The sequence below is a fragment of the Ascaphus truei genome, chromosome 3, assembly GCF_040206685.1.
Source record: "Ascaphus truei isolate aAscTru1 chromosome 3, aAscTru1.hap1, whole genome shotgun sequence".
Taxonomy (NCBI): Eukaryota; Metazoa; Chordata; class Amphibia; order Anura; family Ascaphidae; genus Ascaphus; species Ascaphus truei.
The window spans coordinates 24,761,809-24,778,169 of record NC_134485.1 but is presented as its reverse complement, the minus strand read 5'-3'; the positions used below and the strand labels follow the sequence as shown (position 1 = coordinate 24,778,169).

The following is a 16,361-nucleotide window of genomic DNA, read 5'->3' as shown; positions in this document are numbered from 1 at the left end:
CATATGTCTTTTTTTCAACTTCATCTACTATGTAACATTCCCATGATAGCAGTTGGAATATTTTTCAGTGCTAAGCTTGGTACTGTTTTTTGCGCCCAGTTTTCTAGGAGCGAGACTTTGATAAATGACAAACTTAGGGGAGACGTTTGCACTGCTATGTAAACGACATAAAACCTGGTGGGGAGTCTACATTACTATCCTAACAAGCAACGTATTTACTATCAATTACTATCAATTAGTTCCATACTGTTGTACTATTAATTGTCGCATTAGGAAGTATTACCAAATTTGCATAAAACACAACCTTTGGGTTAATTAGCATGTAATTAAAAAGCCCCGGACACAGATTTATTGCTGCCATTATTTACCAAATAAAATCTGAAAGAGAAAATACTCTGGATGAGCAATCTCCCTGCATGTTCAACACTTTACAGTCATCACAAAAGAGTTTAGGTAAAGACTGTATGCAGACTTCAAAGCATTTAGTTACTGCAGAAACATTAACAGTTTAAAGAAAAGTATTGAAAAATACTTGAGGTTCCCCTGGCTTGAAACTCAGTGCCAGTCAGTGTCTTTACTCCCTGAGCCGCTCCTTTTCCTATGTTTATGTAAACTATCAGTAGAGAGAGCAATATCATGTTTTATATTTTTGTATATATAAAAAAAAATTAGCTCATTTCAACGTAAGTGCAAAATTGAATTCAGGATCCATGGTGCAAATTGAAATCATTTACTTGTGAAGGGAATGACGGTGGCTGGAGAGAGATATAGATATATATACACACACACACCTTTTGGAGGTAAAAAAAACAAACTGGTAATATAATTCTTATATCAATATATATAATTATAATTCAATATCATGCACAATGAGGATGACCCTGCTAATTTAAAAAGTCGTACAATAACAAACAATAACATGTGAATGGCATATTAAACTATTCTACTAAAAGAATCATGTAAATTTGTATGAGAAGAACGCGGCTTCCTGAATCTTAAGTGGTTTATCAATTTGTTTTGATAAATCACTGCACTCTTCAGACATAATATTGCGGTCCTACATACAATCACTGGCACATGCTGAGAAATGACATGATACCTTCATCATGGGCTGCTATATAGATGATAGAGCTAGTTATATATCCCCAACATTTGGGGAACATTTGCAACTAACTGACTTTACAATGCTACATTCTGAGCAGAAGACTTACACACACCGCCTGTTAGATATGATGCCAGATCTGCATATCACCCCCTTCCAGATAATATCGCTTTACATCTCGGCCATGCAAGTCTTGCACTACAACGTAACAGTGCAGTAAACACGTGGGACAGGCACGTTCCATTTCCGGGTTGGTTGATGCCCACGCCCCCTCGACCTATGATTGGTTCTTTTTCAGTGACCTCACAGGCATGGGATGTATTCCAGACTTGTGTTGCAGCCTCTGTGCTGCTGTCCAGTGAATAGGAAGCTGCTCTCAGGCATCGGGACTAGTCAGGAGCTATTGGGGATTTGGTGTAACAAGAAGGCACACAAACAATGGACCTGCAAGCTGAGAAGATGCTGGTGTGGGGTACAATAATGATGGCGATTAAACCTTTTTCCTGCCGGGAACAGGCTTGCCATGGGTGGCATGGAGATGAGAGCAGGAACTTCACGCATCATTTCATTGCACCCATCGCCAAATATGTTCTTGTTTCTATTTGTACCCCTTGAAACTGCTTCTCCCTTTCTCATGCACACGCTCTTTGGTATCTTTGCACAATTTTGGATTGCTAGAGGCATCAACAGCCTGAAAATGCTAGTCTGGCATTTTATATTGGTTTTCCATCAATTCTATGCCAAGCTGCATACTCCATAAAGGGAGTTATGCAGTATTATATTATACTTCCAATAAGGTAAAAGGTCTCATGCAACACCCACACCAGCAAACATATTCTACCGGCCTGCGTTAGTCTGCGCTTATAGTGCCGGCGACGTCAGGCTGCGGTCGCTGGAAAAATCAAAATGAGATGACTTCCAGCGATGGCGACCAAGCCGTCGTGTCGCGCTTACTATAAGCGCACGCGGCAGTGCATGTGTTTTGCCGCAACGTCGCCGTCGCTGTCACTATAAGCGCAGCCTTACGTTGTGCATGTGTCTGTGCACTCTGACTCTCCCACACATATAGGAACATTTCTTCAGTGTGCAAATAACTTATATAACATGCTCAGTCCCAGCTCCAGGGCTAGGGACCTACAGGAACTGACACAAGAGAGGACCAATCGGAAGAGTTAGGGGCGGGGCAGAGTGGGGGGGGGGTGAGGACCAATCAGAAGAGGAGCAGGGTGGGACAAGAGGAGGAGAAGACAAGGGCCTCCCTAAACTACAGGGGCTGAGCCTCCCAGCAGCATGTCACTTAGTGCCTGGGTAAAAGGGGAGTGACCCTCTTGCATGCACACTGCTGGGGGGTGGTCCTACATCTCATGTTACTTGGAGTCTTCTCATATAGTTACAGAAAGCCACAGACTGTTTCCTATCTGGCTGCAGTTCCCAGCACAGCAGGCTGCAGGCACCTAACCTCCCCACCACTCAGCATTGCAGGATGGCCAGTCCACGGGTGGCAATAGTGACAGGAGGCAACAAAGGGATTGGGCTTTCCATAGTGAAGTCCTTGTGCAAGCAGTTCCAGGGGGACGTGTACCTGACGGCGAGGGACCCCAAGCTGGGGGAGGAGGCGGTGAGCGCCCTGAAGGAGAAGGAAGGGCTGTCCCCTCTCTTCCACCAGTTGGACATCACCGACCTGCAGAGTATCCGCGCGCTCCGGGGCTTCCTGAAGGACACGTATGGAGGGATTGATGTCCTCGTTAACAATGCTGGGATTGCTTTCAAAGGCAGGTTGGGTTTAACTTGACTTGCTGACAGTTTTTCTATTTTTAGGCCAATTATCTAAAAACTAAATTCTAATAATAATAACAACCTTATTTCATATAGCGAGGGGCAGGGATTTCCTTCCCTATTGTCTGATTTTGCTGCGCTTATTGTATTATTATAGTTCCCTGTACTGTATTCTTTGTGAAGCGCTGAGTACACTTTTGGCGCTATATAAATAAAGATATACAATGGGACTCTTTGGCATATTCAGCTCAACCTCCTTATAACGCTGTGCTTGGGGTCCAAAGAATCACATCGCGCTATAAGCGGATCACGTTAGAAATAATGTACCATTGTATGCATTGCACAATAAAGTATTTAAGATTCCAATAATCGTGTTGTAAAGTATTCATAAATACGAAAATTGGGAGCCACGTTTGCATCGCGTTATAAGCGGATTCGCGTTGTAAAGGATCGTGTTATTACGGGGTTGAGCTGTACTATGTTTTGAGCATACTACTCCGGAGAGCTTACAATCTAAGAGGTTTGTTGGGAGGCTTACAGAGGCATCAGGTGAGGCAATGTGTGGATAAGGGCGGACATTTCAGTTGGAATGCTCCATTAATATGTCCATCCTAATATTTTTTAACCATATAGAAATCACTCCGTGAAGCTTGTCATACTGTATTTATCATATTTGAATAGGCTGATGCGAGAGTTACCTGCCCTCCCCCCTTCCCCTTTATTCTTAAATTTGTCATACAGTCATACCTCAGCTCAAGGCGAGATTATCTCATGCATATTAGAATTTGTCTGCCAATAGGGTATGGCTCACAAGGTCTCATCCAACAATCAGTATAGGCATACCCCGCATTAACGTACGCAATGGGACCGGAGCATGTATGTAAAGCGAAAATGTACTTAAAGGGAAGCACTACCTTTTTCCCACTTATCGATGCATGTACTGTACTGCAATCGTCATATACGTGCATAACTGATGTAAATAACGCATGTGTAACAGGCTCTATAGTCTCCCCGCTTGCGCACAGCTTCGGTACAGGTAGGGAGCCGGTATTGCCGTTCAGGACGTGCTGACAGGCGCATGTGTGAGCTGCCGTTTGCCTATTGAGTGAGATGTACTTACTCGCGAGTGTACTTAAAGTGAGTGTCCTTAAACCGGGGTATGCCTGTACCTTGTATTTTTATATTCATGTGATTAGCTGAACTTCGGCATTAGAACATTTAATTGATTCTGCCGTTCCAGCAGTAACATTAACATTTCCCTTGTTTTTGATATAAAATCTTGTTTATTTCTAAAAGCACATTCACCCACCCGCATAAAAACATTTACACAAGTATTTGATAGCTCTCTAGTCACTATTTCCTGTGTGTCACATAAAAAATGTAGCCAGCACAAATAGTCTGTTAACCCTTTGCTGACAGGGATCTCTAGAAGAGAAAGACATAACGGTTCTTAGAAAAATAATAAAAAATAAACCCCTGAACCTAAGAGCTGCACTTTTCATACGTCTGTGCTATACACTTCAACCAGGAGAGACCGTCCTGGGCATCACCAGGTTATTACTGTTTGGTTCAGCATCAGGAAATTACATATTATGTTTTTTAATGTGATTTTTGTATATTGACAGGTGCTGACACTGCTCCATTTGGTACCCAAGCAGAAGTGACCATGAAAACCAACTTTTTGGGCACTAAAGACATCTGCAATGAGTTATTGCCACTTATGAAGCCAAACGGTAAGCTCTAGATGATGAACGTTGACTGACATTATTTTTAAGCTCTGTGACTTCCTCACTCATGCGTCGTTGGAAATGGTAACACCATTTTATATACACTAATATTTTGTTCTTGTGGCAGCACAATTAACAATACCAGGGCTAAGTAAATACCTCTCGTTTTGGAGAATATTATGTATATTGCATTTGCACAGATTGCAGTATAATTGAACATTTTAGGTCAGTTCTGACCATCTCTAGGAATGTTTGAGCAGGTCACTGCTGGGTTTCTGTGAACAATTACAGTATATTTATTTCATTGGTTAACTGGATTTGTTCTGTTCCCATAGGTAGAGTTGTCAATGTGTCCAGCATGGTTAGCAGCAGTGCTCTTGGACACTGCAGCCCAGAACTGCAGCAGACCTTTCGCAGTGACGCGATCACAGAGGACGAGCTGGTGAAGCTCATGGAGAAGTTTGTTGAAGATGCCAAGAAAGGGGTACACCAACAAGAGGGCTGGCCGAACACTGCTTATGGGGTGTCCAAAATCGGAGTGACTGTGCTATCCAGGATTCAAGCAAGGCTGTTAGATGAGAAGAGGAAAGGGGAGGGAATTCTACTCAACGCCTGCTGTCCAGGGTGGGTGAAGACAGACATGGCAGGTCCCAATGCCCCCAAGAGCCCTGATGAAGGTGCAGAGACACCTGTATACTTGGCTCTCCTGCCCCCTAATGCTGTTTCACCCCATGGGCAGCATGTTAGTGAAAAGAAAGTTGTGAAGTGGTAAAAAAAATATGTAATGAGGGATAATGAAATCATACACTATATAAAAGATAGAATATCTGCATTTAACAGGTTGATTTGCAGCACTTGTTGGTATGACTAAACCTGCGCGTGATGGTTTCTTATTTTGTACAGAAATAAAGAATTATTCTGCTTAAACCCCTGTGTGGTTCTGAATAACAGTGTGCGAATGCATTATTTTTATTAACACGAGAGAGCTATCAATAAATAAAATAAATCTCTTTCATTCATAAATACGTCAAATACATCTGAGAAATTACATTCTGCTTTGTTTAGACATTATCTTATTTTAACAAGTAGACATAGGTCACTCTGATAATGTCACTAAACTCCCATCGGTAAAAAAAAAATGATTTTCATATTCTCTTCAATGTTTAAGTATTTGCACATACAGTGTACATATTATCTGGGATATACTAAAATGGGTACATATTATCTGGGATATACTAAAATGGGTATCTATTAACATAAAGAAGCCCACTGCTCAGCCTGAAGTATAACTGTGGCCTTCCAGGTGCACCTAAGGGAAGGCTCGAACATAGGAAAATCCACTGGGGGAATGGAAAAGGGGGCTTTGTTCCTCCCCCGCCCCCCGCCCTGGGGATTTTCCTATGATATACTAAAAATTGATGTTTTGGGGGGGGGTTTTCTACAGTAGATTTCTCCTTCAGTTTTGGTCTCCGCTCTTTGTCAAAATCAAACTTTAACACAAATAGGATTCCTCTGTTAAAGTTTATGATCGTAGCTGGGTAATCAGAGGCTGGATGCCAGATTCAGGTCAAATCAAAGACAGCCTTACTCAGGCGTCTACCTATCCGAAAGGGTACAGGGTGTCACACTGTTACTGGTTTAAAATGACTAGCAATGAACTGAAAGCCTCCTCCCATGAGTATGGAAACAAAAGAAAACAGCGCACAACGTCAAATAGTGAAGCAAATTCAACAATATATTATAGAATTTAAAAGGGGGTAATATATCTGCGTACATGAAAAAAGTTGGTAAAAGGCATGTAGTGTGTATCACACTGTTTACCACTCGTTAACTGTAGAATCGGGTGCTTGCTTCCCTCTGCTGATGATTCCCTGAAGAAGTAGTTAATTCTACGAAACTAGTTGGATGTAACATTCTATTGCCTTATATCTGCTTACATTGGCCTTTGTCTATGTATTGGCCTGTCCTGTTTTTATTTCATCCTGTGTGCTGTTTTGGACACTTGTGAGAGACTTTGTAAGACTGTTCAAACTTCCCTATTGAATCCACCACTGCTGTGTAGACAGTGACGTCATTACACAGCGTCCCGCGACGGAGCGGCATCGTGGCACGCTGAGGGCACCCCAGCAAGCTGCGTTTTAACCTCTGTGCAGAGGATACACCTGCCGAGGTACAGGAGCAGCTTCATATCGGCCAGGAAGCAGGAGCGATTTCACCGAGCCCCAGTACCAGCTGCTGAACCTGGCTGCATGAAGGGAAATCCCCTTGGGAGTGAAAGACTGACGTCCTGCCCTAGAATCAACAGAGCTGCATCAGCAGAGGGAAGCAAGCACCCGATTCTACAGTTAACAGCTGCCGAGTGGTAAACAGTGTGATACACACTATATGCCTTTTACCTACTTTTTTCATGTACGCAGATATATTACCCCCTTTTTAATTCTATAATATATTGTTGAATTTGCTTCACTATTTGGCGTTGTGCGCTATTTTCTTTTGTTTCCATTCTCTTAGTGTGTGTGGGGTGCTGAGCCACCCCTGCGTTTACAGCTGCAGACGCCATTATCCCCAACACGGTTATGTGGCACTTATTATTTAATGTATAATTATCTCACTGTGGGAGTTGTGGTTTATTTATTTTTTTAATTTTATCACTAAATTGATGGTATAGTCACTGCACTGTATATATTTATACATTTAAACTTTATAGGTAGTTAGGTAGTAGCGCACAGTTTTGTTTTTTGTTTTTCCTCCCATGAGTGCTGCTTGGTATATAAAAATACATTTACTATAATAAGAAAAAGGTTATTGGTAATGCTCTGGGAGCTGAATAGAAACACAGCCACTCTCTAGGCGGAGGCGCCTATGGGGGATTTTTTTTTTAAAATCAGATTTAAAAATAATTGGCCTGCCAATCATAACTGGGATCTAATTGGTCCTTTTTATGGACCTTATGGAAAAAGGAAAACACAATTGAAACTAAATTTATAACAAAACAAAAAAAAAACAGTTACTAGTGCACTGTAAAGTAAATAAACGTGCACAAAAAGGGGACAGTGAGAATAAAACAACCCGTATAAGGAGACACCCTCCCCTGCACCTCCAATCACCCTCCCCTGCACCTCCAATGACCCCCCTCCACCTCCAATGACCCTCCCCTGCACCTCCAATCACCCCCCTGCATCTCACATCACCCCTCCTGCACATCACCTCCCCTGCACATCACCCCCCTTCACATCACCCCCCCTTCACTTCACATCCCCTGCACATCATCCCCTGCACCTCACCTCACCCCCCTGCACCTCCTCACCTCACATCAGCCCCTGCACTTCCCCTACACCTCCCCTCACCCTCCTGCACCTCAGATCATGGCGGCAGAGCAGGCAGGACTGCGCGCGATCGCAAGCAGCGGGCACCGGAAGTGCCGCACTGCAAGAGCGTGCAGTCTTGAGAGCGGGCTGGGGGGGAGGAGGGGGAGAGCGGGCTCGGGGGATGGAGGAGGAGGAGAGCCGCCGCCGGCCGCACAGTGAGTGCCGGCGGCCCGCGGGCCGCGTGTTGTTCAGGCCTGCTTTACAGTCATCACAAAAGAGTTTAGGTAAAGATTGTATGCAGACTTCAAAGCATTTAGTTACTGCAGAGACATTAACAGTTTCAAGTATTGAAAAATACTTAAAGTTGTTTAATCTGTGTACAAATTTCAATTACCTACGTTAAACCAATAAACAATGCCTCTGCCATGGTCCACTTTAGTCCTGGAGGGGAGGGGACTGCCGCTGAAGAAACAATAGAAGAAAAGGCTTAGTCATGCTGACTACAGTGAAAATATGTAACTGGGCTGGGGAGATGGAAATATACAGTGATAATTCAACTGTATTCTTGGCTCCTATGTTCAGCCTACTCCCAGGATGTCTGATGTAATAAAGCAATTCCAGCAATAAAGCCAACGGTGTCTTTGTGTCAGATCACAAATGTGCATCTAGTGGAGGTGTCATCTGGCAGGGGTATCAGGAGAAACGAACCTCAGCAGTAAGGGAGAAGAAGAATATCCATAGCACAGATCAACAAGGTATAAAAGATTTATAGTTAAAAGATAAAAAAACACCCTTACAAACATGCAAGTATAGGAAAGGCACATAACACTGCTATAAGTGTTGACAGACGCTACTGATGGTTGCCGCTGACCGCGTTCTGCTCCGTTCAGATGCCCCGTTAGTTCCCGGAAACCCCAAGCTCAGGAGTCTCCCCAATGATGTTTGCTAGCAGTCCCGACTCCGTCGCGCTTTCCCTGGGTCTTGCATCACCTCCGGTATCCTCTCCGTGGTCAGCCAGCAGTAAAAAGCGCGTCCGACCTGATGCTCTATGATTGGTTCCTCCCACTCTACGCGTTTCGCCTCATAGGTGTAAAAAATCACCCAATGATCTGTGCTAATGTCTTATCCTTATTAGGAATAATGCTGCTAATATAAGATATACTAATTTGCGCTGTATATAGGAACAGGATGAATATAGAACACAGGAACATGATTGTCTCAACTTATCACTGCAAGAGTAAAACAATAACTCTAGATATTCCTTCAATTCATGGATGCATTATTAATAACAGTGCTTAACCAAGATATCAACATGTTATACTGACAACACTGCTAAACTTTATGCAGGAACCAATGATTATAGGATTACAGGAACATGACTTCTATTGTCTAATAATATAGCTCGATGGAAAAATATACACTTTATTCTTCTCTAAGAAGCAACAATTTTATACAGATAAATTAAAGGACAAAAAGATTTTCTCCTTTCCTGCACATGACATTATAATTCCTATATGACATTTAGAAATGGGTAGATATACAGGACACAATTTGTAAATATGTACAGTATATACATACATATGGAGCAATAATCCAAATACCACTAAATTGCATTATTTGCATGATACTCCAAGGGTTCGAGTTCATACAATATATAGAGATTTTTGTAAGTTAAAACCCCCAATGCATTTATCTAGAATAGTCTTCCAGAAAAAAAAATTCCCCTTATTATGACGTGATCACATGCGAATATGTATACATATGTGTAAATAAGCTTGCAATACCACTATAAATATACAGACAGAGAATGCATGGCTCAAAAGTCTATTCACCAAAAACTTTTATACAATGATAATAAAATATGATAAATCCACAACTGTCAGTCCCCAAACGCTGATAATGGAGAAAATAAAAGTGAGAACGCTTGTATTTCTAACTGTCTCATTTTGTTCTCCCTTTTATTTTCTCCACACCTGTTTTCTGATCTGGTTTGGTCAGTTTCTCCTGGCAGCCTTGGCTCTTTAGTATGAGTTCATGTTGCACTACTGTATTACTTGAGTGTAATTAGCATAGGTTTAATTGTTTATCAAGCTCGGGCGCTTTTTCAGCACCTCTTTTTTTGTTGTTTGTTTTCTTCCTGCTATTTGTAACCCATTGTGTGTATGCCTGTTTCCACGAAATAAATCACAATTTGTGTTACTCTTTGGTTTTGCTCAATGATCCTGGTTATAAAGGTGTAATTTCCTGGTCTCCCGTGACAGCTTATTTCCACTGTCAGATAAGAATTGTTTCACTCCAATAAGAGTCTTGAAGTAATCTATAAAAAATATATATAAAAAATTGTATGAAACCACCCCCTTTTTAAATCCAGATGGTAGATCTGGCTGCCATCCCCAGCACATATTTATATTTTATTTTACGAAATTTACGTCCCTCATTATCATTATGGTTTACCCTTTTATAAAAGATAGAGGCTGCCCCAGATACTTTTCTTTTCTGTACAAAACAAAGTATGTTATGTTATATTGAAGTATAATATGTTATTGAAGCTTTGCCAAACTGCTGTTCCCCCCCCATCTACCCTTTTTATTTTTTGTATTAAACCCCCCCCCCCTGATAACTTTCTTTTTTTTAATTCATGTTGTATTTCTGTATTTTTGCTTTATCTAATAAAAAATGTAAGTTAAAAAAAAAAAAAATTGTATGAATTTGTATTACCCCAAAATGTGTTATACATGATCACCATGTTTCTGCATATGACCAGCCACTATGTTTATGACTAGCAATTAAGCTCTGTATTGCTAATTCAATCAAGCAAGATGCCTATATTAACTGGAGGATACGAGCAGCCGGCAGGAACCTGACGAAGCTATTTCATTTGCGAAACGCGTTGTTCCTTGCCGGTGCTCGTAATTTGGACGAAAGCAGCCACCGTACTGACGACAACGATCCCCGGTACCGGTCCCGCAGTCGGACGCGCCCGCGGGGGTTAACCGGGAAGCGGAGGACCTGTCTGAACGATCCGGAGCTGCCTTGTGCTTTTAATAGTGTGTGTCTACTTTTATTATCTAATAAACGTTGTTTTATGTTAATTACGACTCTGCCCATTCTCTTCATCGCGGGATTGCGGGAGACGTGCCACTCGTTCACTACATCTGGCCCATTGGGGGAACCAGCTGAGAGGAGGGCCTACACGCAAGACCCTCAAGACTTCCCTGAATGAAGGGGCTCACACATGGCCGTGTGAGTAGTAATTCTATTTTCTTATAGTGTCCCCCCACTGTGATATACTCATGCATTAATGTTTTGAGAGTTTCTATTGATATCAGCTCTCTTATCTATGTGCATTGCATTGTTTCTTGTATTTTTGCATTTGGGAGATCTACAAATTTGCGCTGACCACCATTCTATACCTACGCAGATAAGAATTGTGACACCAAATTGAAATCATCGAATTTTCAAAACCTAATTCCTGGACAAACACAAAACTGGGCATGGACAGTGCCTAAAACTAATACATGCCGTTTTAAGCTGTAACTGGTAACTCAAACCAACCTCTTGTGTGCCCATTTTATTTTAATACTGAATACCTTCTGGTATTATCATTACAATATCTTTATATAGCGCCAGCCATGTACACAGCGCTTCCCAGCTGTAATACACGTGACATAATAATATAACACATAGTGGGAATAAGCGCTACAGGCATAAGTACATATGGGAAAAGGAGTCCCTGCCCTGAAGAGCTTACACTCTAAGTGATAAGTAGGGTGAACTTACAGTTATAGGAGGGTACTAAGGTTAGAGTGTTTGCAAGGCGTCATGGTAAATGCATATCTTTTATGAATCAACATGATTTGACATATCTTATATATATATATATATATATATATATATATATATATATACACACACATCTATATATAGCTTTTGTCATCTCCCAAGTGTCTTTATTCTTTTCTAAGGCCTCGGCCAAGCTCCCCGCTGGCGTGCTGAGGCTTCCGGGAAAGCGGGTGCTTTCCCTGGCCTTGCGGGTGCTTACCCTGCACGCCGTCAGGGGGCGTACCGGGGGCGGGCCAGTGACGTCACAGAGCTGGTTCGCCCACATTGGGCGAACCGCTCACGTGACCGGCCTTGCGCTCCGGCAAGCGGGGAAATGTTAAAATTCCCTAAGACCTGCGCTTCCGCGCGCTTGCGGAAGCGTAGGCGAGCCCCTACTAAAGCCGCTCTAATTGTGGCTGTAGGGGCTCAGTGCTGAGCGGAAGCGCGCCTCCGCCAGCAAGCAACAACCTTGGACGAGGCCTTAGAGTCTGCAGAGATGTCAACCTCTGGTGACCAAAATCAGTGAGATTTTGGGTTTCTAGTCTGGACCAAAAATGATGTTTTAATGGAAAAGTGCTGATATTTATTAGTGAGGCTCCATTGAAGCTCATTGAATTGCTGATGATAAAAACCAGTGAGATATACTACAAATGAATGATAGGGTCTGTTAATGTGCAAGCATTTATCCAGGTAATTACCAATACTAGCTGTAATTCAGTACAACCACCACTATGTGGCAATATAGTACTGTATCTATAATCAATGATTGCCATGGAACGCTTTCAAAATATAAACATATTATATAGAAAACTTCATGAACAAGGGACCTTTGTGGCCCTGAAAGCTTGCACTCTTTTTACCACGAGTTAGCTATTGAAGTTATCACATATACCTTACTTTCCTTTGTCTATTCTATGGCTAACATGGTTGCATCCTCTATTTGTATCAAAATATTATATGCACAATGTAGCATGGTTTATTGTTTTATACAGTTACATCTTCCTATATAAATTACATTGTAAGCAAAAAGTTACAGAGAGCAAACCGACACCCAAAGTAATTTCTGACTGGAAGGAGCCCAACATTCCACGACATTCCCCAACATTCCACAACATTCCGTTCTTTATTATTTATGTATAGAGCAGTGGTTCCCAAACTTTTTCGGTTCAAGGCGATCAGGATTTTTCCACGGCGCCCAAAGTGAAAACAAGTTGTATATACATACCTAACATCTCTGACTCTCTCTCTCTCTTTCTCTGACTCTCTCTCTCTCTCACTCTCTGACTCTCTCTCACTCTCACTCTCTGACTCTCTCTCACTCTCTGAATCTCTCTCACTCTCTCTGAATCTCTCACTCTCTCTCTGACTCTCTCTGACTCTCTCTCACTCTCTGACTCTCTCTCTCTCAGACACTCTCTCTCTCAGACACTCTCTCTCTCAGACACTCTCTCTCTCAGACACTCTCTCTCTCAGACACTCTCTCTCTCAGACACTCTCTCTCTCAGACACTCTCTCTCTCAGACACTCTCTCTCTCAGACACTCTCTCTCTCAGACACTCTCTCTCTCAGACACTCTCTCTCTCCTGGGGGGGGAAGCGGGGCCTGGGGGGGGAACACTCCCGCTCCCGCTACCATCTCCCACCTCGCGGGTAGACACGGGGACAGGGAGGGGAAGCGGGGACCGGGAGATGCAATGGAGTACTGTACTAACCTCTTCAAGCAGCCGGAAGAGGATGCGCCTGCGTGGCCTTAGACTGGATGGAAAAAAAAAATATTGGCAGCCCGCCAAGTCCTGTCAGCCAATCAGGCTGCTGGATTAAAAAAAAAAAAAAAAGCAGGGAAAATGTTGAAAAAACACGTGCGCTGCTTGGGCGGCCATAAGGAGCTCGCTACGAGGTCAAATCCACTCGCCCCGGGCGTGCAGGGGAATAGGTTTGTCGAACACTGATTATTAGATTCAATTATACATCTGTCAACAGGGCCGCCAACAGATTTCCTGAGGCCCAGTATTAGAGTTTCGATAGGGGCCACCCGTACCGGACCACGCCCCCCACCCTGTGTCGGTGGTCTTGCGAGCCTTCTCATTGCACACCTCGTGAGCCCTCTTCTCCATTTCCTCCCCTCTCCATGTGTTTCTCTCCCCCGTCTGACTCATACACTCTCTTTTCCTCCCTCACTCTCCCACTAATCAGTCTCTCTTCCTCACTCCCTCTTTTACACCCCTTCTCTCCTCCCCCCTTCATCAATTACCCTCCTCTCACTCAATCCCGCTCCCTCAATCCCTCCTCACACTCATTCTCTACTATCCGACTGGCCACAAACACACACAATCCTTCCACACTAATTACCCCAACCCCATAACAAAATAAATACAAAGAAACCCCCAACCCCACCAAATACATACAAACCCCTCTCTAACCCCCAAATACATACAAAAGAAAAAAACACCCACCAAATACATACAAATCCCCCCACCCCCAAATACAAACAAAAGAAAAACCACCACCCAAATACATACAAAAACTCCCACCCCCCAAGTACATACAAACCCTCTAACCTCCAAATAAACACAAACCCCCCTCCCCACAAATACATGCAAGAAAAAACCCCACCCCCCAAATACATATAAAACACACACCTACCTTGAAGATGGTCTTGGGCCTCTGGTACCACACTCTCCCCCAGCTGATGCGGTCCTCTCCTCTCCCACTGTGTTCATGCCTCTCTCCCTTACTGTCCCACGGGACAGGGTTACGCTGGACAGTGAGGGAGGCCTGCAGCTGGGGTGAGCCGGCGGCTGTACAAAGCCTGACCTCTACCGTGCTCTCATTGCTGCCGGGCCCCGGCTTTCCCACCCCCCCTGTGGGTCTGCCTCTCACTCCCATCTCTCTGATGCCAGTGTGCTGGGCCTCTCTCATATGCAGGTGCACGCTGACATCAGAGAGATGGAACAGAGGAGTGAGGGAGAGGCAGGCAGGTCCGCCGCTGGGGAGAGCCGGGGCCCAGCAGCAATGAGAGGACCGGCATTCGGGCTAAGAAGTTTGGCCCGATCTCTGGCCAGGCCCAACTTCCAGCGCCGGTCAGTCCCGCCGCAGTCACCAGGCCCGGGACACTTGTCCTGGCTCTCCCCCCGTTAGCGGACCCGTCTGTCGATACTGTGTGGATTCTTTTGTAAGTTGGATTTATATAAGAGTATTGTTGTATATTTTTATTACATTGTATTTTGCTTGCACTAGCATGTTTATACTTGTTTCTAGTTCACTGCTCAGTCTGTGTATCCTGTTGCTTAGCAACTATGGGTATTTAAACCTCCATCACAGATTAATTAGGACGTGCACAGGCATCCAAGTACCAGCTGATTCGAAGGTAGGTTGTTATGAGAGGCAGGATTGATCGCTGCTCCAGATGTGGACAATCGGCGGCTAACTTTCTCCGTGGACATTTTTGAAACAAACTATTCATCTGAGCTTGGATTGCCCACCAGTGGATGTCGGTTGCCCGTTTGGTGTCTACCAGTGCCGATCTCCATCTTCCATCCATTACTCCCGTCATAAGGGCAGGTCCTTGTGCCTTTAAATTGTGTTACATTGTTTTAACCGAGTTACGCTATGGAACTTGCACTTCTTTTGTTTTGTTCATTTTTGGTTTTCCTTTGTGATTTGGCTTAATCATCCCCAAAGCTGCGGTGTAGCTCTATAAGATTAGCAGCATCGATTCTGGACTATATTTCTCAATCCCGGTTATTTCACCTTGGAACTGGTTTTAACAATTTTTTTATTTTTTTCATTGACGTTCTTTTTTTGCGAGTGGTTACTATCATTAGCTATCACTTTCTACACAGTTACATTGTACTTAGCACTGATTTATATTCACGATTGTTATATATTCTCTATATTTTACAACTTTAACATCACTATTCACTACTTCACTATTATTATACATTGGTTTAGTGCTACCTGTTTCTATACACACACACACTCACGTAACTGCAACAACAACACACATCACTGCGTAATGCTCAAAGAACTAGATTGGTCATCACTTGAGTCTAGGCGTAAAGTTCATCCCTCCTGTCTTGCCTTCAAATACTTCCTGGGCAAGATACCCGTCTACCTGAACAAGCTCCTCACTCCTACCACATGCAGCACTTATCATCTGAGACTCTCACAGCCACCACCTGTCTAGATTCTTTCAAAACTAAAGCTGTCTCACATTTTAATCTGGTCTGTAACTGTTACATACGCCTATAATATATATTATCTCTAATTGTGCATGTAATGTCTTGTATATAATGTATACCCTGTTCACTTATGTAACTATGTATTGTACCATGTATTATTTGTCATCTTAACTCTGTGCCCAGGACATACTTGAAAACGAGAGGCAACTCTCAATGTATTACTTCCTGGTAATATGGTAAGAGGAGCTGCACACCACAATGAATAAAGTAAAGTAAAAGATACTTGCAAAACACTGGTGCTCCTGGTTCAGGGATATCTGCCTAAAAAATCCATATATGGAGAAAAGATGAATGATCCAGGGCAACTTCGGGTTTTTCTAAAGAAATTTAATCAGTACAAAAACACAACGTTTCATCCTTCAAGAGGACTTTTTCAAGTGACTGGC

At 43.1% G+C, this 16,361-nt stretch overlaps 2 protein-coding genes across 3 annotated transcripts in view; one reads left to right on the top strand and one right to left on the bottom strand.

The window, feature by feature from the left end:
- The window catches only part of SETD4 (SET domain containing 4), a 52,800-nt gene extending 39,257 nt beyond the window's left edge, over positions 1-13,543 (bottom strand). Inside the window, exon 1 of one of the 2 annotated variants that reach the window (XM_075593800.1) lies at positions 13,447-13,543. The gene's annotated coding sequence lies outside the window, so the exon portion shown is untranslated. Of the gene's footprint in view, positions 1-1,211; positions 1,786-13,446 lie in introns of those variants that run through there. The other variant, XM_075593801.1, reaches the window with a different exon arrangement.
- Positions 2,412-5,532, top strand: LOC142491348 (carbonyl reductase [NADPH] 1-like). The gene is made up of 3 exons (XM_075593797.1): positions 2,412-2,874; positions 4,504-4,611; positions 4,941-5,532. Exons 1-3 carry the CDS (start codon positions 2,586-2,588, stop codon positions 5,375-5,377), a joined length of 834 nt encoding a protein of 277 aa, XP_075449912.1. The 5' UTR covers positions 2,412-2,585; the 3' UTR covers positions 5,378-5,532.
- Positions 13,544-16,361: the final 2,818 nt, after the last annotated feature.